Source organism: Oncorhynchus gorbuscha, linkage group LG06, assembly GCF_021184085.1.
Source record: "Oncorhynchus gorbuscha isolate QuinsamMale2020 ecotype Even-year linkage group LG06, OgorEven_v1.0, whole genome shotgun sequence".
NCBI classification, from domain to species: domain Eukaryota; kingdom Metazoa; phylum Chordata; class Actinopteri; order Salmoniformes; family Salmonidae; genus Oncorhynchus; species Oncorhynchus gorbuscha.
Window position 1 is genome coordinate 69,841,247 of NC_060178.1, and position 25,505 is coordinate 69,866,751.

The window sequence follows — 25,505 nt, forward strand, 5'->3', positions numbered from 1 at the left end:
GTTCCGTATTTCACTGAAAGAATAATAATTTGGTTTTTGAAATGATAGTTTCCGTATTTTACCATATTAATGACCTAAAGCTCGTATTTCTGTGTGTTATTATGTTATAATTAAGTCTATGATGTGATAGAGCAGTCTGACTGAGCGGTGGTAGGCAGCAGCAGGCTCGTAAGCATTCATTCAAACAGCACTTAGTGCGTTTGTCAGCAGCTCTTCGCTGTGCTTCAAGCATTGAGCTGTTTATGACTTCCAGCCTATCAACTCCCGAGATTAGGCTGGTGTAACAGATGTGAAATTCTAGCTAGTTAGTGGGGTGCGCGCTAATAGCGTTTCAATTGGTGACGTCACTTGCTCTGAGACCTTGAAGTAGTTGTTCCCCCTTGCTCTGCAAGGGCCGGATCTGTTCCTGGTTTGAGCCCAGGTAGAGGCGAGTAGAGGGACGGAAGCTATACAGTTACACTGGCAATACTAAAGTGCCTATAAGAACATCCAATAGTCAAAGGTATATGAAATACAAATGGTATAGAGATAAATAGTCCTATAATTCCTATAATAACTACAACTAAAACTTCTTACCTGGGAATATTGAAGACTCATGTTAAAAGGAACCACCAGCTTTCATATATTCTCATGTTCTGAGCAAGGAACTTAAACGTTAGCTTTTTTTACATGGCACATATTGCACTTTTACTTTCTTCTCCAACACTTTGCTTTTGCATTATTTAAACCAAATTGAACATGTTTCATTATTTATTTGAGGCTAAATTGATTCTATTGCTGTTTTATATAAAGTTAATAATTAACTTAATAAAAGTGTTCATTCAGTATTGTTGTAAGTGTCATAATTACCGATTAATCTGTATCATAATCAGTTGACCTCTAGTAGGTACGAGGTCATTTAGGTAACTATGTACTGTACACATAGGTAGGGGTAACGTGACTAGGCAACAGGATATGTGTGAGTGTGTGTGTGTTTGGCGTCATTATGCCTGTGTGTGCATGTTATGTATGTGTGGGTGTATGATGTGTGTGTGTGTTTTGTGTTGTCAGGGTAAGTATGTGGGAGTGACTGTGTAGAGTCCAGTGTGTGCGCATAGAGTCAGTGCAAGAAAAATGTCAATGCAGGTAGTCCGGGTAGCCATTTGATTAGCTATTTAGCGGCCTTGTTTAGAAGTCTTATGGCTCGGGGGTAGAAGCTGTTTAGGGTTCTGCTGGTTCCAGACTTGGTGCATTAGTACTGCTTGCCGTGCATTAGCAGAGAGAACAATCTATGGCTTGGCTCGCTCGAGTCTTTGACAAGATTTTGGACCTTCCTCTGACACTACCTGGTATAGAGATCCATCACAAAGTCCTCGTGGTAGCGGAGAAAATTAACCATTTAATTGTAAGAAATAACTATTCTGTCTCAGAAGTACCATAAATCGACCAAACACACACACACACACACACCCACGCGCACAGGTATACACACAGTAAGGACAATTGAACGCTCCATGTTGGCCCCAGCGTAACTGTCCCTCTCTCCCTCGCCCTCTCAGTTCATTAATATAAATTTAAAAAATATTTGGGAAAAGGCACTATAAAAACTGAATAACTTCATGAGAAGGAAAAAGATGTGGTCTGTTTTAGGCTCCAAGGAGTGTGGGGGCGAAAACCATACATCCTGGTGCTTATCAATTTTCTGTTGTTTGTGTGCCTTTCACTTCCTCTCTCATTTATTTTCTCTTTCTTCTCTCTGAGTAGGTGTGCTATTATTGGCCTGTCTATTAACCAGTCAAAATGGAGCATTGATTATTTGTAAAAACACAAGTTCAAATAAGCATTGCACAAGAAGAACAGATGACGCCCTGCCTACCTGCACACACTTAGGAAAATGGGGGCAGTTATTGATCAATTGATTTTGTACGTCTTTCCCCCCTGGAAAGACCTTGACTGTAACGTTAACTCCTCTCTCCCTCCCACCACCATCACCATCACTAGCACCTAACTGTGTCCTCAATCTCCCCATGCCAGAGAGGAATCCATTCCCAGGCCCTAGAACGCAACTTTTCTGCCAGCAGTGTTATATATTTGGCTTTCCATTTCACTTTAATAGCGAAAACATTTGTAACATTATTTTACAACCCCCCGACACCATTAGAGAAGCCTGTTGTCATTTGGATTATTAATGAAAAACTATTTTGTGCTTACTTACATTTCCCGCTTATTTTCCCCCAGTGCGACCTGCAGCAGATTCGGTTTACTTCGAAAGCCTTAAAGCCATTTCTTTATGTCTATGGGTCACTCCTCTCGATTTAGTTGGCATTGAAATGCTGCTGTGGGGGAGAGCTGTGGAGAGGAAGACAGATAGATGGAGGTTGCAGTAAGAAGAAGGTAAGGGAGGGATGAAAAGGACACTTGGGACCATGGGAGCAGGACAGGAGCCACAGGATAGATAGAGTGAGAAAGTAGTGAGAGAGGGGGATGAAGGAAGGGTAGGATGAAGGCAATAAGAAAAATAAAGTAAAGAGGGGGTATTTTGAGAAGGCACAAAGAAGACAGGAGGATGGTCAACAGAGACCAAAGAGGGAAAGGTTATGAAGAAAAAGAATGTGAAATGAAGAAACAACTGACCAGAAAAGGAAGAGAAACAGGAAAATGATACAGAGAAATACAGCTACTATGACAAAATAAGAGCAGGACAACAGAGAGGGGTTTATACAATGGGGCACTGGAAATAATATGTCACATTTAAGATACAAAGATTACATGCTGAGGAAACACTGGGGTATATTTAAGATGACTTTCATATTCCAGTGACCAAAATGTTAAACTTGTCACTTTGACAGGATATTTGGTGTTTTATGAATGTATCATTGAAAAACTTTGGGTTTCATTCGTGTCCATATGAGAAAAAAACTGACAGCACAAACATATAAAAAATACAGATCCTCAGTCATGGCTTAACAATAGGGTCAGACAAAGCAGTCTATACACCCCCCTATAGAGGATGCATCCATCCTCATTATCCTATACTGTACATGGTGAATCTGAATGCCCCCCTCACACACACACTTGCTCAGGGTTTGGCTGTATTTTATGTGTTTATACAGTGACCATAGTAAATTATGGTGTGGCGTAGCAGGTTTGTCACTGTCACAGGTAAATTACGTAATTAATGAGTGTGTAGGGGAGCGGATAGGGGCCGGAGAGTTAGCTTTTAAACATCTCTCCAGCTCACTGGCTTTAGGGAGGCCCAGCTGGACATAGCCAGGGGATCGATCAAAGGTCAGGGGTCAGTCAAGCCTCCTATTAGGCCGGGCCGCTCCCATCATTGCCTGACTAACGATGCCTGCAGCAGCCTGGACTGGGGATGAGGCTGGGACTAGGGCTGGGGCTTGGACAGGGCTGAGTCTGGGACTAGGGCAGGGGCTGGGGCTGAGTCTGGGACTAGGGCAGGGGCTGAGGCTGGGGCATAGCCTAGGTTAGGGTTGGGGCTTGGTCATAGCGTTAGAACTAGTTATTCCAGGTTATGTGGTTGGTATGTAAAAAACTGCAAGGCCTATATGAATGTTGATGGTTTTTATATGGAAAGGTTTGATGTTTCAAAAATCAGAGCATGACAGCGTCTATAGGATAAGGCCCTTGGGCAAACTTCATGAGTCATTGGATAGAATAGAACAGAAACCAGCAGGGGAGCATGGGAAATCATTTCCAGTCAAGATTGGCTTTAATCAATACACTCAAAGGGCAGAGCCCTCATTAATCTACAACTTCCCCCACATTAGGAACACTGTCTAATTCAGACTACTCTTTCTTTACCTAGCCGGACTCAATGACCACTCCACTCAAACCATTTAGTGATCCCCACAAAACTGTTAATTTAAAGTGTAGTTATCTTCTACCAGGAGGGTAAGTGAATAGGACATACATTGCAGGCTACACTAACCATAACGGTAACCTGTTTCATGTTACTTCCATATGGTTATTTCCCTGAAGTAACACAACAACATATCAAACTCTAGAAATCAAGGTACACCCATTTTTTACATCTTAATTTATCAGTGAAACACAGACTTTGCCCATTATATATGACCAAGAAACTAGGATTTGTGCGATGAATCCATTTAATCCAAAAGGGAGAACATCAGCCTCCTTCTGTTCTGAGCAGTGTAGCCGACATGTTGCAAGCTGCTGCTTCACATGTTACCAGAAACCAGCAGAGCACTAGTGTTTAAGGATGTGCCAGTGGATACACTATATTATCCTCCTATGGACAGGCTAATCCGTTACAACCCTTCTTGCGGGTGCGAGTGAAATGCTCGTATTAGGGCAACTGTGCATTCAGAGGCATCATTCAGGACAATGATCTATAGCCAAGGAGTGACAAGCTAGAAAAATGCCCCCACTTTTCAGGCTGTACAAATGACGTTTGGCCACGATAACTCACAACTGGACACTTCATTTAACGTCAGGAGCGAGCTGGCCAGTCAAAAGCTATTATACCATCTTCTTTATTTGTGGCCTGTGGTTTTGGTAGTCAGGCTCTCAAATAAATACTGCTAAAATGCCACTTCAGTCCAAAATATTGTCAAATTCTTTCTCTGACTTGTCTGGATCCGGATGGCAACCTGTTTCTGATGTTAGAAACCTTTAAGAGTCATGTGGTCTGGCACCAGAACATCAGTCAGTCCCAAACAACATCACAAGTAATAGGATATGCAAAAGAATAGATGTGGCCAGTAGTGGTTCCCCGAGGCTCCGTCCTCACCAAAGCCCAATAGTCAAATGAATTGATTACGAACTTATCATTGAATAATCACTTGCCTATAAAAAAGAAATGGCTTTGAATATATTTCAATAATGACAGTCTTTCAAGAGTAACTGTACAATGTGTCACTGGTGACAGTCTATTTGATTGTTTTCAATATTTCATATTTCAGTCCTGTGAAGAATCAGACAGAGCCGAACTGGGCTATCACGGGTGAAGTGTAAATTATTCTAGTGGGGCCTTAAATGCCGTAATAAGGCAGTCACAGGAACATTCCGACTTCAGACTTCTTAAGGTGACACCGGCTTTATTGCGCGTCGCCTCATAAAGTCACATCAATGCTGTTCACCACTATTATAAAATGTCTGTTTAACATGCGTCTGTGTCGCTGTGTCTGTGATGGGTGTTATAGGTTTAAAGGCCTCAACAATTCCTGCTGAAACACAAAAGGAGCAGAAATATGAAGTCTCAGGATTACATGATACATAATATTTTATAAAGGATAAATTGCTGTGTGTTAAGATGAGACAAAAAATAAGCCCTTTCACTGTCATAGAAGTGTCACATTTCTCTTTTTGCTCATTACCCCTCCCAAAGCCTTGGCAGCCTTGGTCAATACAATGTTTGTCTGTCCACTGACTTGCTACATCTATTAGAAGATGAAAGTTTGTCTTTGGAGAAAAGACAATTTAGTAAAGACTGTGGTGAGAGAATTCTCTATAATCAAGGAAATTATTGAAGAAAATGGGGGTTTTGATGTGCTTATATTAAATCTAATCCGTCCTTTGTGCAGATATAGACTGCTCCAAACCTTACCAATCGGGGGCTTCACAGTAGCTTTGTGAAAGGCCACTTGTTTTGTTCTCTGTATAATTGGGGGGTGTCTCATTGCTGCGTTAAAAAAAGAAGCGGGTGGAGGGAGGGCCAGCCTTGTTTGCCAATGTAAAGTGTGATCCAGATAATAACATTCTCATTAAAGGCGGCAATTACATGAATTACAGTGGCGCGAGGCACGGCTGCAAGGAAATGAAGTGGTGAAGGAAAAGAAAAGCTTAATATATACCTCCTTTATCCTATTCCCCATCTCTCCAGCCTTTTTCAAATGTTCCACGCAGAGCGAGGGATCTCAAGAAAGGCATAGTCTCGCTACTAAAAGAATAAATCCTGTCAAAGTCCCCCTTCACCTTTCTGCCATAGTGACGGCTCTGGCTATCGTTACTATGGCTGCACTTGTCATGGATTAAAAAGCCTTTCTTTGAGGCTAATGTCCAATGCAGCTTTTACAAGAGCCCAACATATGACTGAAGTCTTAGAAAACTGCTTAGGGGCCTTCTCAAATTAAATCCCAATTTATTTCAGGAGGAGGGAATTACTTGTTTCATGTTCTATAAAACCACAAACAGAACATAAACCGGGCCGTTGTGAAGAGAAGGAAGTCTTTTCATCCAGCCCTTTTAAATGTGAATTAGGGCAAGTGGATAACTCTTCAACCTCCTCAAAGGCAGGTGTTGTCCATAGGCCTGTTTCACCCTGCCTATATGTGACAGACAGTAGACAAATTCAAAACAGAAACACAATTTCACATAATTTGACCAAATATACTGATTTTGAATGTTTGTTTTTTTGCAAACTTATATGACTATTGTGCTTTATAAAACAATAATAATAATAATATATGCCATTTAGCAGACGCTTTTATCCAAAGCAACTTACAGTCATGTGTGCATACATTCTACGTATGGGTGGTCCCGGGAATCGAACCCACTACCCTGGCGTTACAAGCGCCATGCTCTACCAACTGAGCTACACTAAACTATGTCAATTAGCATGTTAAAACAAAAAAGTTGATAATTTACCTAATCAACTAATGAGTAGCAGTGGCCTGACACACAATGCTATACGCTGCGTTATCGGTTGTCGGCATACAGTTCATTCAATAAACTATACGTGTTCCTGGAGCATATGAAGTTATTCCCATTTAGTTTTCCAATGTTACTTTTCCAAAGTGCCTGGCCTAAGTATTAATGGCTGTAAAAGTCAACTTAGGCAACAGTGTAGACCTGCTCTAAGCCTCATTAATACACAATGACCTTTACTATACAGCCTACACTACATCATAGTGGGCATATCATTCATTTGAAATGATCATGAATTTGGCTAATCATTCTCAATGTGAATAACTTTAGTAGGCCATGTGCAGTGCTAGGCCTAGTGGGCCTCTGTATATATAGCCTGCCTACCACTCTGCAAACTGGGCATGAAGGTGACTATTTCTCTAAACTAGTCCAAAATACACTTCTTACTTTAATTTTCAGGAATAAGTTTATGAAAGTGCGACAATACGGGCTTGCACTCATTGTAGAAATACTGCTGTAATGCATTCCTGGTAGTTTATTGATTATTATCTTGCGCTGTCACGTATAATTTAAGTTAGATTGTTGGTGGAAGAAGGTGAGGACCAAAGCGCAGCACGTGTTCATGTTATTTATTAAATACACTGAATGACAAAAAACAACAAAGAGCGTGAACGACACGAAACAGTCCTGTAAGGTGAAAAAAACAGGAAACAACTACCCACAAACACAGGTGGGAACAGGCTACCTAAGTATGGTTCCCAATCAGAGACAACGATTGACAGCTGCCTCTGATTGGGAATCATACCAGGCCAAACACATAGAAATACAACACACAGAACAAAACAGAGTGAAAAACATAGAATGCCCACCCCAACTCACACCCTGACCAAACCAAAATAGAGAGATAAAAAAGGAACTAAGGTCAGGACGTGACATTCACATTTGTAGCTTGTGTCAATGTGCCTAGTGCTTCTTTAAATTCATGCTTGGAACAAGTTATTAAAAAGTTTAATTTCACAAAAAAAACACGGTTCAGTTTATAACATTTCTTCCTCAATTTACCAATTTTAGAGTCTGTGTGTTTGTCTCGAGAGCATGTGCCTGTCTCATGCACTACTTTACCTGTGTAATGCACTCACATTTTTTAGGTTAACATTTTTCAACTTAATATTCATAATCTCCAGCACCACTCCAACATCAACATTCAGTATGTGAAAATGGCACATTTCTATGTTTTGTAGTAAAAAAAAAAGATATGTGAAGATATCACATATCAAAGATAGAAATATGTGTTTCCAATGATATTACCAACCAATTTAGTAGACAAATTGTAGGCAATGCCTACTCACAATTGGTCAAAATCACACAATGCATATCGATGACGTCATTGGAAACACTGGTCCTTAGTGATGTGGACACTGAGGAACATTGAGCTCTCGACCCGCTCCACTACAGCCCCGTTGATGTGAATGGAGCGGGTCGTGGAGCGGGTCGAGAGCTCAAAGTTCCTCAGTGTCCACATCACTAAGGACCAGTCATGGTCCAAACACAACAACACAGTCGTGAAGAGGGCAGGACTACGCCTCTTCCCCCTCAGGAGGCTGAAAAGATTTGGAATGGGCCCTCAAATCCTCACAAAGTTATACAGCTGGACCATTGAGAGCATCTTGACTGGATGCATCACCGGTTGGTATGGCAACTGTTTGGCATCCGACCATAAGGCACTACAGGTGGTACTGTGTACGGCCCAGTACATCACTGGGGTCGAGCTCCCTGCCATCCAGGACCTCTATTCCAGGTGTTGTCAGAGGAAGGCCCTAAAAGTTGTCAAAGACTCCAGCTACCCAAGCAATAGACTGTTCTCTCTGATACCGCACGGCAACAGGTACCAGAGTGCCAAGTCTGGGAACTAAAAGGCTCCTAAACAGCTTCTACCACCAAGCCATGAGACTGCTGAACAGTTAATCAAATGGCTACCCTGACTATTTGCATTGACACCCTTCTTTTGCAATGACTCTCCTGCACTGGCTCTATGCAAACTCACTAGACTCTGCCCAGTCACTCACGTACACACAAATGCATATTGATGCCACACACATACTGTACACACACTCACACATATACAGTACACAATTTCATACTCTTTCACACTCTTCACATACACTAATGCTACTCTGTTTATTATCTATCCTGATTGTCTAGTCACTTTTACCCTTACCTACATACAGTTGAAGTCGGAAGTTTACATACACCTTAGCCAAATACATTTAAACTCAGTTTTTCACAATTCCTGACATTTAATCCCAGTAAAAATGCATTGTTTTAGGTCAGTTAGGATCACCACTCTATTTTAAGAATGTGAAATGTCATGATAATAGTAGAGAGAATGAGAATTTATTTCAGCTTTAATTTCTTTCATCGCATTTCCAGTGGGTCAGAAGTTACATACATTCAATTAATATTTGGTAGCATTGCCCTTAAATTGTTTAACTTGGATCAAACGTTTCAGGTAGCCTTCCACAAGGTTCCCACAATAAGTTGCGGGAATTTCGGCCCATTCCTCCTGACAGAGCTGGTGTATTTGAGTCAGGTTTGTAGGCCTCCTTGCTCGCACACGCTTTTACAGTTCTGCCCACAAATTCTCTATAGGATTGAGGTCAGGGCTTTGTGATGGCCACTCCAATACCTTGACGTTGTTGTCCTTAAGCCATTTTGCCACAACTTTGGAAGTATGCTTGAGGTCATTGTCCATTTGGAAGACCCATTTGCGACCAAGTTTTAACTTCCTGACTGATGTCTTGAGATGGAGCTTCAATATATCCACATAATTTTCCACCTTATGATGCCATCTATTTTGTGAAGTGCACCAGTACCTCCTGCAGAAAAGCACACTCACAACATGATGCTGCCACCCCGTGCTTCATGGTTGGGATGGTGTTCTTCGGGTTGCAAGCCTCCCCCTTTTTCATTCAAACATAACGATGGTCATTATGGCCAAACAGTTCCATTTTTCTTTCATCAGACCAGAGGCCATTTCTCCCCAAAAGTATGATATTTGTCCACATGTGCAGTTGCAAACTGTATTCTGGCATTTTTATGGTGGTTTTGGAGCAGTGGCTTCTTCCTTACTGAGCGGCCTTTCAGGTTATGTTGATATAGGACTCGTTTTACTGTGGATATAGATACTTTTGTACCTGTTTCCTCCAGCATCTTCACAAGGTCCTTTGCTGTTGTTCTGGGATTGATTTGCACTTTTCACACAAGTACATTCATCTCTAGGAGACAGAATGCGTCTCCTTCCTGAGCGGTATGACAGCTGTGTGGTCCCATGGTGTTTATACTTGCGTACTATTGTTTGTACAGATGAACGTGGTACCTTCAGATGTTTGGAAATTGCTCCCAAGGATGAACCAGACATGTGGAGGTCTACATTTTTTTCTGAGGTCTTGGCTGATTTTTTGGGATTTCCCCATGATGTCAAGCAAACAGGTACTGAGTTTGAAGGTAGGCCTTGAAAAACATCCACAAGTACACCTCCAATTGACTCAAATGAAGTCAATTAGCCTATCCGAAGCTTCTAAAGCCATGGCATCAATTTCTGGAATTTTCCAAGTTGTTTAAAGGCACAGTCAACTTAGTGTAGGTAAACTTCTGACCCACTGGAATTGTGATACAGTGAATTATAAGTGAAATTATCTGTCTGTAAACAGTTGTTGAAAACATTACTTCTGTCATGCACAAAGTAGATGTTCTAACCGACTTGCCAAAACTATAGTTCGTTATTAAGAAATTTGTGGAGTGGTTGAAAAACATGTTTTAATGACTCCAACCTAAGTGTATGTAAACTTCCGACTTCAACCGTATATTACCTCAACCCCTGCACATTGATTCGGTACTGTTACTCCATGTTTCTAGCTTCGTTATTGTTAGTTTATTGTGTTACTATTTCCTTGTTTTATTTGGTACATTTTTCTTACTTATTAACGGTGCATTGTTGGGAAAGGGCCCGTAAGTAAGCATTTCACAGTAAAGTCTACACCTGTTGTATTCGGCACGCGACAAATACAATTTTGGATCTTTTTAGTACTGTCTTCTTGTCAACTGGAAAACCTTTTTGAAATGACCATTTCTTTTGACTTTGAATTACTGGACTGTGTATTTATAAATATCGTCATCACTTTTACACTGTGGGACTACAACACGGACTAAAATAAAAACAATTTTTGATCACACTACTCAGTCTGTTGTCCAATTTAAGTGCTGCCAGCCCAACTAACTATACTGTCAGGTCTTCTTTCTAATAAGGCCTATCTGCAAAAACAATCCATGTGGAAGGCTTACAAAAACTAAAATATTTCGGCCTGAAAAAATGAAACCCCCCTAAACACACAAAAATGTGCTTTGTCTTTTCCAACTGACAAATTATTGTCAGTGTGTGTAAATGATTTAAAGGCATCTGCCCCATTGGAAACCTGAGCATAATTAAATTGCAATAAAATAACATTAGTGTTGACAAGCTATTAGGTGATGTTATTGACTGCTCTCTGGGTTTAATTCAGTGAGCTGGACTGTCATGTCTGCCTTAGGCCCCAGCCCCTAGTCCCCTGGGACTGCAATTGTCAGCTGACATGAAGAAGCCTTGTTATCTTGGCAGTGAAACTCTGTGCAGGTCTATTAGCAGACTTATCATGTAGACATTTTGAATCTTAATAAACCTGATGTCAACAATTGCCTTCACCAATATTTAGAGTGGAAGTTTATTTCAAATTATGACCTTGTGTTCATGTTTATATTATGAGTGGATGGGTGCATGCTGGACACTGCTAATTTATGGACAAAATACACCATCTAGTGTACAGAAACTGAACTGGAATAAAAACAATAATTGCACTGACTGGATGTTCTCATCCACTGTATTTCTAAATCTGCTCATGATAGTGCTGCTAGAGACAGACTTCAGATTTCATTGTAAAGATTTTATTCTGAGTGGTCCTTGGTTCAACTTGAACAGTTCACGCCGCCATGCCTCGCTGTTAGACCGTGTACATTACTTGCTGTACTGCTCTTGTAACATCACAAGGCAATGTGGCACTGAAAAGGATACAATGGCCTCACTCAAACTGCTAGTTTATCACCCTCTTCTCAATGCTTCTCAATGGTTTTCCTACAACTTGACACAAATGGGGAAATATGATCTTCTCCAAATGTCTTAACTGTTCAATTATTGATAGTGATGAAACATAAATGAGTCAATCTAGCTATTTAAAGTAATGAAATTGCTGTTGCTCAAATGTAGCACTTTGTAATTAAAGGTCTATGTTTGGAAGTGTGAGCGGTTTAATCGCCTAATGTTATGGGTACAAAATAGTCAACATTTTATATTTAGTGGACACTGACAAATTAAAGCAACAGTTTCCACAATTCAATTAAATAATAATGCAATGAATGCAGCAGAATGCAATGTTAAGCCTGTCAAAATTGGGTTAATTACAGGTGACTATTATTTGGCACTGACAGCAAAACAAAGTTTGGAAAGATGTATGTACCATCTAGTTGATTAGTGCAGTCTGCTTGTATTTAATAAGATCTTGAGAAATAATTAAACTCACCCTGCTGTACTACCACAGAGTTTTAAAAGTATCTTTGGTGGGCTACAACCACTGAGGTACACAGTATGTGAGCTACTACAGCAGTTTTTTCCTAGGAACTGTTCTTCGCGCAATTATTGCACCTTGAGGCGGGATGAATTTCGCGGGTGCACTGGGTGAACTCTCACCTCCACAAATTGCTTCATTGTTTTGATTCAGATAACGTCGCTAGCTCTATATTGCACATTTATGTGATTAGAGACCAACCGACTGATTCTGTAGCACGCTTAGCTATTCGCCATAGGAACTCGATGCAGCCGTAGTTGAGTGATGCCTATGTAAACGGAACAGTTGTTTAGGTCGAAAGACAGTAGCCAGCTGGCTAACCTGAAGTTAGCAACAACAACATGAACGCTATTTCAACGGAACTGATCAGTCACTTGGACACTTGTCGTCACCGGTCAATTACTGAGTTTGCCACGAATAATCGTCTGTCTTTCACTAGCTGGCTAGAGACATATTAATACTTGCTAACAATTTGTTGACATTTTGAAAAGGTAAGTTGATTCGCTAGCTAGTAAGCTAGCTCCTTGGTTACCTGGCCAGCTGAGTGTTCCAGCAATCAATGGTGGAATCGATGTTCTGTCGATGACATTGGCTAGCTAAAAGGACCTGCTAAAGTTTACATTTAGCAACATTTTTTGGTCATTTAGCAGACTTACTTACAGTTATTGCATTCATCTTAAGATACTTAGCTACTGGTAGGTGGGACAATCACAGGCATAGAAAGTACAGAGCAAGATGGGAGAGGAAGTTAAGTGCAAGTGTTGGTTCAGGAAATGTTTTTTTGGACGGGAGGTTTGAAGTGAGGAGGTGGATTATTTAATAAGATACTATTTGAAGAGGTTTTCTGGTGCTTTCGGGAGATGGACAGGACACTGCTGTCCTAGTTTCAGGGTAGGGCTGGGCGATATGGCCTAAACATTTTCTTTTTAAACTTAACGATGTATCTAGATTTTCCGTTTTTGACTTCTCAAAATAAGTATTGTACAATTAAAGGTCACATATACTGCATTTCAAACAGTCAGCAATAATCTAATGAATTCAGGATTTGTGAAGTTATACCCAGGCCAAATATAATCCATAACCATTAATCATTTAATTATTTTATCAAAATAGTTTAACCTGCTATTTTCTTGTTGTTGCAATAATCACTGAACTGGCATTGGAGTCTGTCTATGAAAATGACATTTTTTATTACAAATTCAACTATAACCATGCATAATGCACATTCAACTTCTTGTAACAGACATTAGGGACAGCAGTGGTTAGAGCAAATCACATGTTATTTGTCACATGCGCCGAATACAACAGATGTAGACATGACAGTGAAATGCTTACTTACAAGCCCTTAACCAACAATGCTTTAAGAAAAAGTGTTAAATAAGAGATCAGTAGAAAATATAAAAGTAACAAATAATTAAACAGCAACTGTAAAATAACAAGCAAGGCTATATACAAGGTGTACCGGTTCTGAGTCAATGTGCAGGGGCACAGGTTCGTTGAGGTAATATGTACAGTCATGGCCAAAAGTTTTGAGAATGACACACACATTAATTTCCACAAAGTTTGCTACTTCAGTGTCTTTAGATATTTTTGTCAGATGTTACTATGGATTACTGAAGTATAATTACAAGCATTTCATAAGTTTCATTGACAATTACGTGAAGTCGATGCAAATAGTCAATATTTGCAGTGTTGACCGTTCTTTTTCAAGACCTCTGCAATCCCCCTGCGTGCTGTCAATTAGCTTCTGGGTCACATCCTGACTGATGGCAGCCCATTATTGGGGTGGCAGGGTAGCCTAGTGGTTAGAGCATTGGACTAGTAACCGAAAGGTTGCAAGTTCAAATCCCTGAGCTGACAAGGTACAAAATCTGTCGTTCTGCCCCTGAGCAGGCAGTTAACCCACTGTTCCTAGGCCGTCATTGAAAATAAGAATTTGTTCTTAACTGACTTTCCTAGTAAAATAATGGTAAAATAAAAAAAATTGCATAATCAATGCTTGGAATTTGTCAGAATTTGTCAGTTTTTGTATGTGCACCCGCCTCTTGAGGATTGACCACAAGTTCTCAATGGGATTAAGATCTGGGGAGTTTCGTGGCCATGGACCCAAAATATCTATCTTTTGTTCCTTGAGCCACTTAGTTATCACTTTTGTCTTATGGCAAGGTGCTCCATCATGCTGGAAAAGGCATTGTTCATCACCAAACTGTTCCTGGATTTTTGGGAGAAGTTGCTCTCGGAGGATGTAATGGTACCACTCTTTATTCATGTCTGTGTTCATAGGCAAAATTGTGAGTGAGCCACTCCCTTGGCTGAGAAGCAACCCCACACATGAATGGTCTCCGGATGCTTTACTGTTGGCATGACACAGGACTGATGGTAGCGCTCACCTTGTCTTCTCCGGACAAGCTTTTTTTCCGGATGCCCCAAACAATTGGAAAGGGGATTCAGAGAAAATGACTTTACCCCAGTCCTCAGCAGTCCAATCCCTGTACCCTTTGCAGAATATCAGTCTGTCCCTAATGTTTTCCTGGAGAGAAGTGGCTTCTTTGCTGCCCTTCTTTACACCAGGCCATCCTCCTAAAGTCTTCGCCTCACTGTGCGTGCAGATGCACTCACACCTGCCTGCTGCCATTCCTGAGCAAGCTCTGTACTGTTGGTGCCCCGATCCCACAGCTAAATCAACTTTAGGAGATGGTCCTGGCGCTTGCTGGACTTTTTTTGGGCACCCTGAAGCCTTCCTCACAATAATTGAACCGCTCTCCTTGAAGTTCTTTATGATCTGATAAATGGTTGATTTAGGTGCAATCTTACTGGCAGCAATATCCTTGCCTGTGAAGCCCTTTTTGTGCAAAGCAATGATGACCGCAAGTGTTTCCTTGCAGGTAACCATGATTGACAGGGGAAGAACAATGATTCCAAGCATCACCTTCCTTTTGAAGCTTCCAGTCTGTTATTCGAACTCAGTCAGCATGACAGAGTGATCTCCATCCTTGTCCTCGTCAACACTCACACCTGTGTTAACGAGAGAATCACTGACATGTTGTCAGCTGGTCCTTTTGTGACAGGGCTGAAATGCATTGGAAATGTTTTTTGGGGGATTCAGTTCATTTGCATGGCAAAGAGGGACTTTGCAATTAATTGCAATTCATGTGAACACTCTTTATAACATTCTGGAGTATATGCAAAATTGCCATCATACAAACTTTCACTTTGTGAAAATTAATATTTGTCATTCTCAACTTTTGGCCACGACTGTACATGTAGGTAGAGGTAAGAGACAGGGGAGGGCTTGGTGTAAACCATAGAGAAAGAGGGGAAGCAAGAGGTTTCACTCTTGCTAAAATCCTTTTGCAAACAACTGCCGTTTTGACTACTACCCCAAAACGTTAGAGCGTATGGAGTCTTCATCTACTTCTCTACTATTCATATCTGTTTGCGGAACCAAAATATTCACTACGGATCTTACTGTTCAGCTGCATTACCATTTTCCTCCAACTTTCCCTACTTCTCTGTTTGTCAAATCCGAAAACAGATTAGGAATAGCATCTACCAATCTGTAGATAGAGCTGTTTTAGTAACCCATCATCTGCACTCTTAATAGCTGCGGTAAATCATGTCAGAAGCTAGCAGATTAATTATTTGCAGTATTTGGTTAATATTAAAGCACAAACTTACTGTGCGTTAGCATGTTTCTCACACTTTCTTTAGCCAAAAGGCAGCAGTGTTGCCATTCAATGCTAGTTTTCCTGTCTCTTAAAATAAGGTTGGGCTGTACCCCTCTGATTGGAAAGAGCAGATTTGGAATAGTTTCTACCAATAGAAAGTTACTGCTGTTTGCCAGAGTGCTGGTCATAAAAAAAAGCTAGCTAGCTCATGGATGCAAATAGTGTTCTTCCCTAAAAACATAGCAAAACAACATCTGTTCTGACCACAACCACACAACTTCTGACCACAACCACACAACTCTGACCACATGTAGTGAACACAACCACACAACCTTTTACCGCAACCACACTACTGCTGACGACATCTAGTAATCACAGCCACACAACTTCTGACCACTCATCAAGTGACCACAACCACACAACTGCTGACCTCTCATCTACTGACCACAACCACACAACTGCTGACCACAACCACACAACTGCTGACCACAACCGCACAACTGCTGACGACATCTAGTAATCACAGCCACACAACTTCTAACCACTCATCAAGTGACCACAACCACACAACTGCTGACCTCTCATCTACTGACCACAACCACACAACTGCTGACCACAACCACACAACTGCTGACCACAACCGCACAACTGCTGACCACAACCACACAATGGCTTACCACATCTATTGACCACAACCACATAACCGCTTACCACATCTAATGATCACAAAACACAACTACTGACCACATCCACACAACTTCTGACCACAACCGCACAACTTTTTACCGCAACCACACTACTGCTGACGACATCTAGTGACCACAACCACACAACTACTGACCACATCTAGTGACCACAACCACACAACTACTGATCAATCAACTGCTGACCACAACTACTGACCACATCTTCTGACCACAGCCACACATCTTCTGACCACAGCCACACATCTTCTGACCACTCATCTAGTGACCACAACTTACCGCAACCACACAACTGCTGACCACAACTTACCGCAACCACACAACTGATGATCAATCAACTGCTGACCACAACCACACAACTTCTGACCACAGCGACACATCTTCTGACCACTCATCTAGTGACCACAACTTACCGCAACCACACAACTGCTGACCACATCTAGTGACCACAACCAGACATCTAGTTACTACAACCACACAGCTTCTGACCTCATCTACTGACCACAACCACACAACCTCTGACTACAACTACTGACACACGGAACCACACAACTTCTGACTACATCTAGTAATCACAACTTCTGACCACAATCACAAAGCTGCTTACCACAACTACTGACAGAAACCACACAACAACTGACCACAACAACTGACCACAACCACACAACTCCTGACCACACAACTCCTGATCACAACCACACAATTCCTAATCACAACTACACAACTCCTGACCACAACCACAACTACTGACCACTCATCTATTGACCACAACCACACAACTGCTGACCACAACTGCTGACCACAACCACACAACTGCTGACCACAACTGCTGACCACAACCACACAACTGCTGTCCACATCCACACAACTGCTGACCACAACTGCTGACTACAACCACACAACTTCTGACCACATCTTGTGACCACAACCACACAACTTCTGACCACAATCACAAAGCTGCTTACCACAACTACTGACAACAACAGACCACGGCCACACAACTTCTGACCACATATAGTGAACACAACCACATAACTATGGACGACAACCACACAACTTCTGACCACAACCACACAACTGCTGACCACAACTACTGATCACAATCACAAAGCTGCTTACCACAGCTACTGACAGCAACTACTGACCACAACCACACAACTACTGACCACAACTGCTGACCACAACCACACAACTGCTGACCACAACTGCTGACCACAACCACACAACTGCTGACCACAACTGCTGACCACAACCACACAACTGCTGACCACAACTGCTGACTACAACCACACAACTGCTGACCACAACTGCTGACCACAACCACACAACTGCTGACCACAACTGCTGACTACAACCACACAACTGCTGACCACAACACTGCTGACTACAACCACACAACTTCTGACCACATCTTGTGACCACAACCACACAACTTCTGACCACAATCACAAAGCTGCTTACCACAACTACTGACAACAATGGACCACGGCCACACAACCTCTGACCACATATAGTGAACACAACCACATAACTATGGACGACAACCACACAACTTCTGACCACAACCACACAACTCCTGACCACAACTACTGACCACTCATCTAGTGACCACAACCACACAACTTCTGATCACAATCACAAAGCTGCTTACCACAGCTACTGACAGCAACTACTGACCACAACCACACAACTTCTGACCACATCTAGTGAACACAACCACACATCTACAGACCACAACCACACATCTACAGACCACAACCACACAACTGACCATATAACTACCATGTTGTCTCACCAACTTTTGACCACAACTACTGACCGCTACTACCGACTATCAATGGGAATTTAAAAGGATTTCACTATTAAAATAATATAATTGAAATTCAACTTTTTAAACTTATTTCACTACCACAAAAATACGAAAGAGCTTTAGCAAGCCCCACAACTTTTAAAGTTACAATCTCGTTGTATACAGGTTCACACAGCATAGAAGAGCAAAGGAGATGAGACCGATTTACAGGCATTTAGAATATTGTGCAAAAACATACATTCTAATTCATTATATATCGCCCAACCATACTTGAGGGGGAAGCTGGTTCCACCATTGGGGAGCCAGGACAGAGAAGAGCTTGAACTGGGATGAGTGGGAGCTACCCTCCTGGGAGAGCCAAGAGACTAGAAGTGGTAGAACGGAGTGCTCGGGTTGGGGTGTAGGGTTTGAGCATAGCCTGAAGGTAGGGAGGGGCAGTTCCTCTTGCTGCTCCTTAGGAAACCACCATGGCCTTGTAGTGGATGCGAGCTTTGACTGGAAGCCAGTGGAGTGTGCGGAGGAGTGGGGTGATGTGAGAACATGAGAAGCTTGAAAACCAGGCAAGCTGCAACATTCTGGAAAAGTTGCAGGGGTTTGATGGCACAAGCGGGGAGCCCAGCCAAAAGCGAGTTGCAATAGTCCAGACGGGAGATGACAATTGCTTGGATTAGGACCTGCACAGCTTCCTCTGTGAGGTAGGGCCGTACTCTACAGATGTTGCAGAGCATGAACTTGCAGGAGCGAGTCGCTACTTTGATGTTTGCAGAGAATGACACAGTGTTGTCCAGGGTCACGCCAAGGTTCTTTGCACTCTGGGAGGGTGACACTGTGGACTTGTCAAATGTGATGGAGAGGTCTTTGAGCAGGCATATCTTCCCCTGAGGAAGAGCAACTCCATCTTGTTGAGCTTGAGGTGGTGGGCCAAAGAGCCATCGTCAGGAAATGAGTTTATCAAGGTGTCAAGCTCATTGAGGAACCCGCCAAGGGCAACTAGTGGGCGATAGATGACAAGCTTGAGTGGACAAGTGACAGTGACCTCATTGAATTAAAATGAGTAGATGGACAGGTGAGAGAGGGAAAGGAGAGAGTATCTCTAGTTAGGAGAAATGAGTAGCCTTGTGCCACCACTCCAACTACCAGATGCTCTTGGACTATGAGAGAGAAATAGTCAGATGAAGAGAGAGCAACTGGAGTAGCAGTGTTCTCTAGGGTGATCCATGTCTTGTCAAAAAGTTTACGACCTGAAGGGCAGCATAGACTGAAATTAACCCTGCGTTCTAAATCACAAGTTATGTCAATGTATTGTCATGTTGTTTTTCGCTTATCTGTCTGCCAATTGACACTGTCATCATCATGTGCTGTTATGGATACAGTTGATTTATTGCACCTGAAAGCATCTCTACCTTCCAATGGGCGAGGAAAAGCCAGAGACGTTGGACTTTGTCAAAGACTTCCAAGAGTATCTCAGCCAGCAGACTCAACATGTGAACATGATCTCGGGCTCCGTCAGTGGAGTCAAAGAGATGGACGACCTACCAGCAGGTAAGCCTAGCCCAGTTTAGACCCGAGGGAAACTCGGGTCTGGTTTGAACTTTTACCCACCTTGCAAGTTATTTGCCGACCGTTCCTGTTTGCTACACCTTTCCCGCTTCCTAAACTATATCCGTCATTTGTAGACTGTTCTGATTAGGAGGTCGTCGTTTGCATTGCGGAGCGGTGTCCAGGAAATAATTTAAATCCAATTGTTAGATGCTACTACCCCCGACAAATCAAAACCAAACATGGATTCCATGTTGTGTTCTCACCTGTCTTTCACTCCTGTTCTGTTTACCTATTCCGGCTTGCAATATGGGCACCATGCTGCCCTAGACGTAGCTTGAAGACCCCATGTTGAATTGTACGTTGGGCAGAAATTTGCATTTGCATCATGAAAGTTTCCTTTCACGACTTCTACAAGCCAGAATGTTGAATGAAATAATTTTTCAACTTACTTTACCAGTTGTCCATGTGGTTGGTCCTTTTTATAGGTAGGAATGTGAAACAATATATCCACAGGCATGTATAATTCAACTTTTCAAAGTGCTGGTAGTGCGTTGAGATTTCTATCACATGAAGCATGCGCTTAAGAGGAAAATACATGTACGAAGTGCATGCATACTTGGTGTGCGCGCTTTTATATGGTTCTGCGCATGCTTCAGGTGATAAATCTGAAAGAACTGCCAGCGCTTTGAAAAATGTATTTAATTATATTTTCCTGTTGATATGTTGTCTCACAACCTGCAAAAGGACCAACTGCACAAACAACCGGTAAAGTAAGTTCAAATATACTTTTTTTTTTTCAACATTCTGGTTTGTAGAGCTTGTGAGAGGAAATGTATGGCATTAATCTCAGACTGTGAACCAGAGGTAACACAGTCTGATTGTCTGGCAACCCCAGACCGGAAGCAGAGGAAATGTGTGTGTGCAAAGTGAGAACGAAATAACATTTCCATATTTAATAGTTTATTGTTCACTGCTTGGCGACGCAAACGGTGCACTCCAATCAGTAGCTCCGGATGTTGGACACATGCTGTTAAGCAGGTACAGCCATTTGACTATGAGTTCTCTCGAACGCAGTCGCTATGGAATGCCCTTAGACCTCATTTCAATTAAATAATTAATAAGAGGTCTAATATTGGGCTACAGGTAGGCCTTACTATGGCATCAACACAAACCACCATTTTTGACTGTCAACTGACTCTTGCCCTTGTCCTCTGAGTAAAATATCTGATTCAAATAGTTTTATCCAGACTGTTTCATGCATGATTCTGTTATCATTCTAAAAACCATTAATGCAAGTGGAGTGTAATGATTAGAAAGTGTGTGCCCTCAGGCCTGGAGGGAAGCAAAAGTTATTCCCCTACCTAAGAACAGTAAAGCCCCCTTTACTGGCTCAAATAGCCGACCAATAACCCCGTTACCAACCCGCAGTAAACTTTTGGAAAAAATTGTGTTTGACCAGATACAATACTATTTTACAGTAAACAAATTGACAACAGACTTTCAGCACGCTTATAGGGAAGGAAAGTCAACAAGCACAGCACTTACACAAATGACTGATTGGCTGAGAGAAATTGATGATGAAAAGATTGGGGGAACTGTTTTGTTAGATTTCGATAATGTCAAAAGCTGCATTGATCAAAGTCTGCTGCTTGCAAAACTTATGTGTTATGGCTTTACACACCCTGCTATATTGTGGATAAAGAGTTACCTGTCTAACAGAACACAGATGGTGTTCATTTATTGGACCCCCCCCCCCAAAAAACAGGTAGAATCAGGAATTCCCCAGGGTAGCTGTCTAGACCCCTTACTTTTTTCTATCTTTACTAACGAGTAAAGCCAGTGTGTCTATGTATGCGGATGACTCAACACTATACATGTCAGCTACTACAGCAACTGAATGACTGCAACAGTTAACATAGAGCTACAGTTAGTTTCAGAATGGGTGGCAAGGAATAACTTAGTCCTAAATAAAAGCATTGTATTTGGGACAAATCATTCACTAAACCCTAAACCTCAACTGAATCGTGTAGTGAATAATGTGGAAATTGAGCAAGTTGAGGTGACTAAAGTAACCCTGGAATGTAAACTGTCATGGTCAAAATGTATTGATACAACAGTAGCTAGGATGGGGAGAAGTCTGTCCACAATACAGTGCTGCTCTGCATTCTTAACAGCACTATCAACAAGGCAGGTCCTATAGGACATAATTTTGTCGCACCTGGACTACTGTTCTGTCGTGTGGTCAGGTGCCACAAAGAGAGACTTAGGAAAATTGCAAATGTTTCAGAACAGGGCAGCACGGCTGGCCCTTGATGTATACAGAGAGGTAACATTAACAATATGCATGTCAATCTCTCCTGGTTCAAAGTGGAGGAGAGATTGACTTTGTCACTAATTGTACTTGTGAGATGTGACATGTTGAATGCACCGAGCTGTCTGTTTGAACTACTGGCACACAGCTCGGGTACCCATGCATACCCCATAAGACATGCCACCAGAGGTCTCTTCAGAGTCCCCAAGTCTAAAACAGACAATATGAGGTGCAGAGTACTACTTAGAGCCATGACTACATGGAACTCTATTCCACATCAAGTAACTCATGGAAGCAGTAAAATGTGATGTAAAAAACAGATAGAAATACACCTTTTGGAACAACGAGGACTGTGAAGCAACACAAACATAGGCACAGACACATGTATACAAACACACAATAACATACACACTATACACACATACACATGGATTTTGTGTTGTAGATATGTGCTAGTAGAGTAGGGGCCTGAGGGCACACACTTAATATGTTGTGAATGTATTGTAATGTTTTAATAAATATATACCTACCTTAATTTTGCTGGATCCATGGAAGAGCTGCCTTGGCAGCAGCAAATGGGGATCCATAATAAATACAAATATAGATATTTCTCTTGAACCTGTGTTGTGATTATTCCTGTACCTGTGCAGATTGCAGTCAGAATGGATTAGACCACCCCTCAGTGGATATGTCCCTTGATGACGGCTCAGGGATGCTGGTGGATGGCTTCGAGAGAACATATGACGGCAAACTCAAGTGTCGTTACTGTAACTATGCTACCAGAGGCACAGCACGACTCATTGAACATATCCGCATTCACACTGGTGAGCTGGAATAGAACTGATAACACCATGCAGATGCTACCAGATGAAGATCACTCGCTGAGCATTTTCTCTTATAGAAAGCTTTCACCCTTTTCTTTTCATTAGGCCTAGTTAGTTAGTTATCAGACAAAAAGCAAAAAACATGACATTTAACATTTCCTAAGACTTTATTCTTCCTCTTCCCTCTGATCAAACAGGAGAGAAACCCCACAGATGCCACCTGTGTCCTTTTGCCTCTGCCTATGAGCGCCACCTAGAGGCCCACATGCGCTCCCACACAGGAGAAAAGCCTTACAAGTGTGAGCTGTGCTCCTTCCGATGCAGCGACCGCAGCAACCTTTCACACCACCGGCGCCGCCGCCACAAGCTCTTACCCATGAAAGGTGCTCGCTCTTCTCTCTCCCACAAGAAGATGCTGAGCGTCCTGCAGAAGAAGACCAGCCTGGGCTATGGTCGCCGGCTCCTCATCAACTTCAGCCCCCCCTCCATGGTGATGCACAAGGCTGAGCACCTGGACGACTACTCCCACGAACTGCCCCACCTGCGCCAGGAGACCTACGACGACCAGGGAGCTGGTGGAGATGGAAGCTCCAGGGACAATCACCACCATCACCACCACAACCTGGTCATGGAAAACCCCCTCAACCAGCTCTCCACCCTGGCTGGTCAACTGGCCAACCTGCCCTCTGAAGCTGAGGGCGAGACCCAACAGCCTCCCATATCTCCAGGTGCAGAGTCCTGTGTGGACGAGAAGCCCTTCCTCATCCAGCAGCCTCTCCCAGCCACCGCGTCTGCTGCTGCGTCAGCCAGCACTGCCCATGCTGCCTCCTCCCCCATCACCCCAGAGCCCAGGCCCCCACCACACAGCAACTGCAGCCCCGGGGCAGGTCCCTGCAGCGAGCACAGCGGGCGCACCAGTACCCCCAGCATCACCAATAGCCAGCCCAGCACACCAGTCCCGGGCCTGCCCTCGTTGCATCAAGACCCCCAGATGCTGCACCACTGCCAGCACTGTGACATCTACTTCCCTGACAACATCCTGTACACCATCCACATGGGCTGCCACGGCTACGAGAACCCCTTCCAGTGCAACATCTGTGGCCACAAGTGCAGGAGCAAATATGACTTTGCCTGTCATTTTGCCAGGGGGCAGCATAAGCAGTGACTTGTCACCGGGTCAGTGACGAAGGACTGGACATGATTGAAGGTGTTTTTATTTAATTCCATAATGGTGATTTGTATTTATTGCTTTTGATCTTTCTGAAATTGGACATGATATGTAGCCTTTGCAAATTCTGTATAGTGAATTTGATTTTACAGGAAAGAAAACAACATTTGACAGTGCCCATGTGTATGTAATGTGTAGGGATGGAGTGGTTTAGAGGTACAACTCACTTGACCGGTTTGATCGTTAAACATTCCTTATGTGTTTTTTTTAACATGAACACCATTTTTAGCCTTACGAACATACTGTAGTTATAGATGCTAACATTTTTATGAGTGCTCGTTTATCGGCTTTAACCGTAGCCCACTAAACCATTTCAGAGTGCAACGACGGCACCATTCCTGCCTCCCAACAGTGCCTACCATATTCACAATCACTTTACATTTGTACATTTGACATCTTTTGTTTTTGTTCTGTTTGTTTTCTTTAGATGCGGGTGTTATGTTGTCGTTTGATGGATTTGTAAACAGTGCCCTTCCTTCCTTAACCATCAGCTTTTTGCTAATTGGGTGTCGTGGAAGATAAAGCCTAACCTTATACATCGTGTTCTATTGTGACATTTAAATGGAATATGTCATTGTGAGATCCAATACCTCTACTGTCAAAGCATTATCACCGTATATTTTCTCTTTTGTCAATCCCGTTCAGTCCAGAATTGCTAAGTAGCACCAGAGATGCCATGTTTTAGCATACATGCCATGCCTTGTGGATTTCTCCTGTCCTTCTATAATCAAGGCATTGCATATTAGGGATCTGTGCTTTCTTAGATATTTATTGAGCATTGTAATCTACATTTCCCGGTCGGTTAGGTGTTGTGTCAATGAAGTTGAAATGATACTGTGATAAGTGAAGATTACTGCCTTAGCAGGGTTGTTTTGTATTGGATACTGTTGTGTCTGCATAGCAACATTTGTGGAGAACATGGTTACTGTTTCTAGGACTAATTGAATGTCACCATGCTTAGAGGCGTCCAATGATTGAGGGGTTACGTAAAGGGGAAGAACTTGTAAGGGAGTTTGTTTAATGTGTTGTATCTTGATAGAGCAGGTGAATGTAGAAGTGTTTTGGCGATCATCATGTCCCCTTGGATGACATTGTTTTATGTGAGAGGAATATTAACACATTTCTAAGTAAAGTGTTTTCTAACAGATATTTTCTGTC

At 42.4% G+C, this 25,505-nt stretch overlaps 1 protein-coding gene across 2 annotated transcripts; it reads left to right on the plus strand.

Annotated features, from left to right (window-relative positions):
• Positions 1–12,341: 12,341 nt before the first annotated feature.
• On the plus strand, positions 12,342–25,496 carry LOC124038276 (zinc finger protein Pegasus-like). 2 transcript variants are annotated; one of them, XM_046353924.1, is made up of 4 exons: positions 12,342–12,751; positions 19,816–19,984; positions 22,946–23,119; positions 23,317–25,496. In XM_046353924.1, the coding sequence occupies exons 2-4, from the start codon at positions 19,852–19,854 to the stop codon at positions 24,282–24,284; spliced, it is 1,275 nt and encodes a 424-aa protein (XP_046209880.1). In that variant the 5' UTR covers positions 12,342–12,751; positions 19,816–19,851; the 3' UTR covers positions 24,285–25,496. The 2 variants fall into 2 exon arrangements, with proteins under 2 accessions (XP_046209880.1, XP_046209881.1); XM_046353925.1 differs by lacking the exon at positions 12,342–12,751 and having other exon boundaries at positions 17,956–19,984.
• The last annotated feature ends 9 nt before the right edge of the window (positions 25,497–25,505 follow it).

What these genes read in the sequence shown, in the direction of transcription:
- LOC124038276 (XM_046353924.1), top strand. Translation starts at nt 19,852, where the DNA reads ATGGGCGAGGAAAAGCCAGAGACGTTGGACTTTGTCAAAGACTTCCAA. An exon ending in GATGGACGACCTACCAGCAG is followed by an intron (nt 19,985 to 22,945) that starts GTAAGCCTAGCC and finishes GTACCTGTGCAG; the next exon opens with ATTGCAGTCAGAATGGATTA. An exon ending in ACATATCCGCATTCACACTG is followed by an intron (nt 23,120 to 23,316) that starts GTGAGCTGGAAT and finishes CTGATCAAACAG; the next exon opens with GAGAGAAACCCCACAGATGC.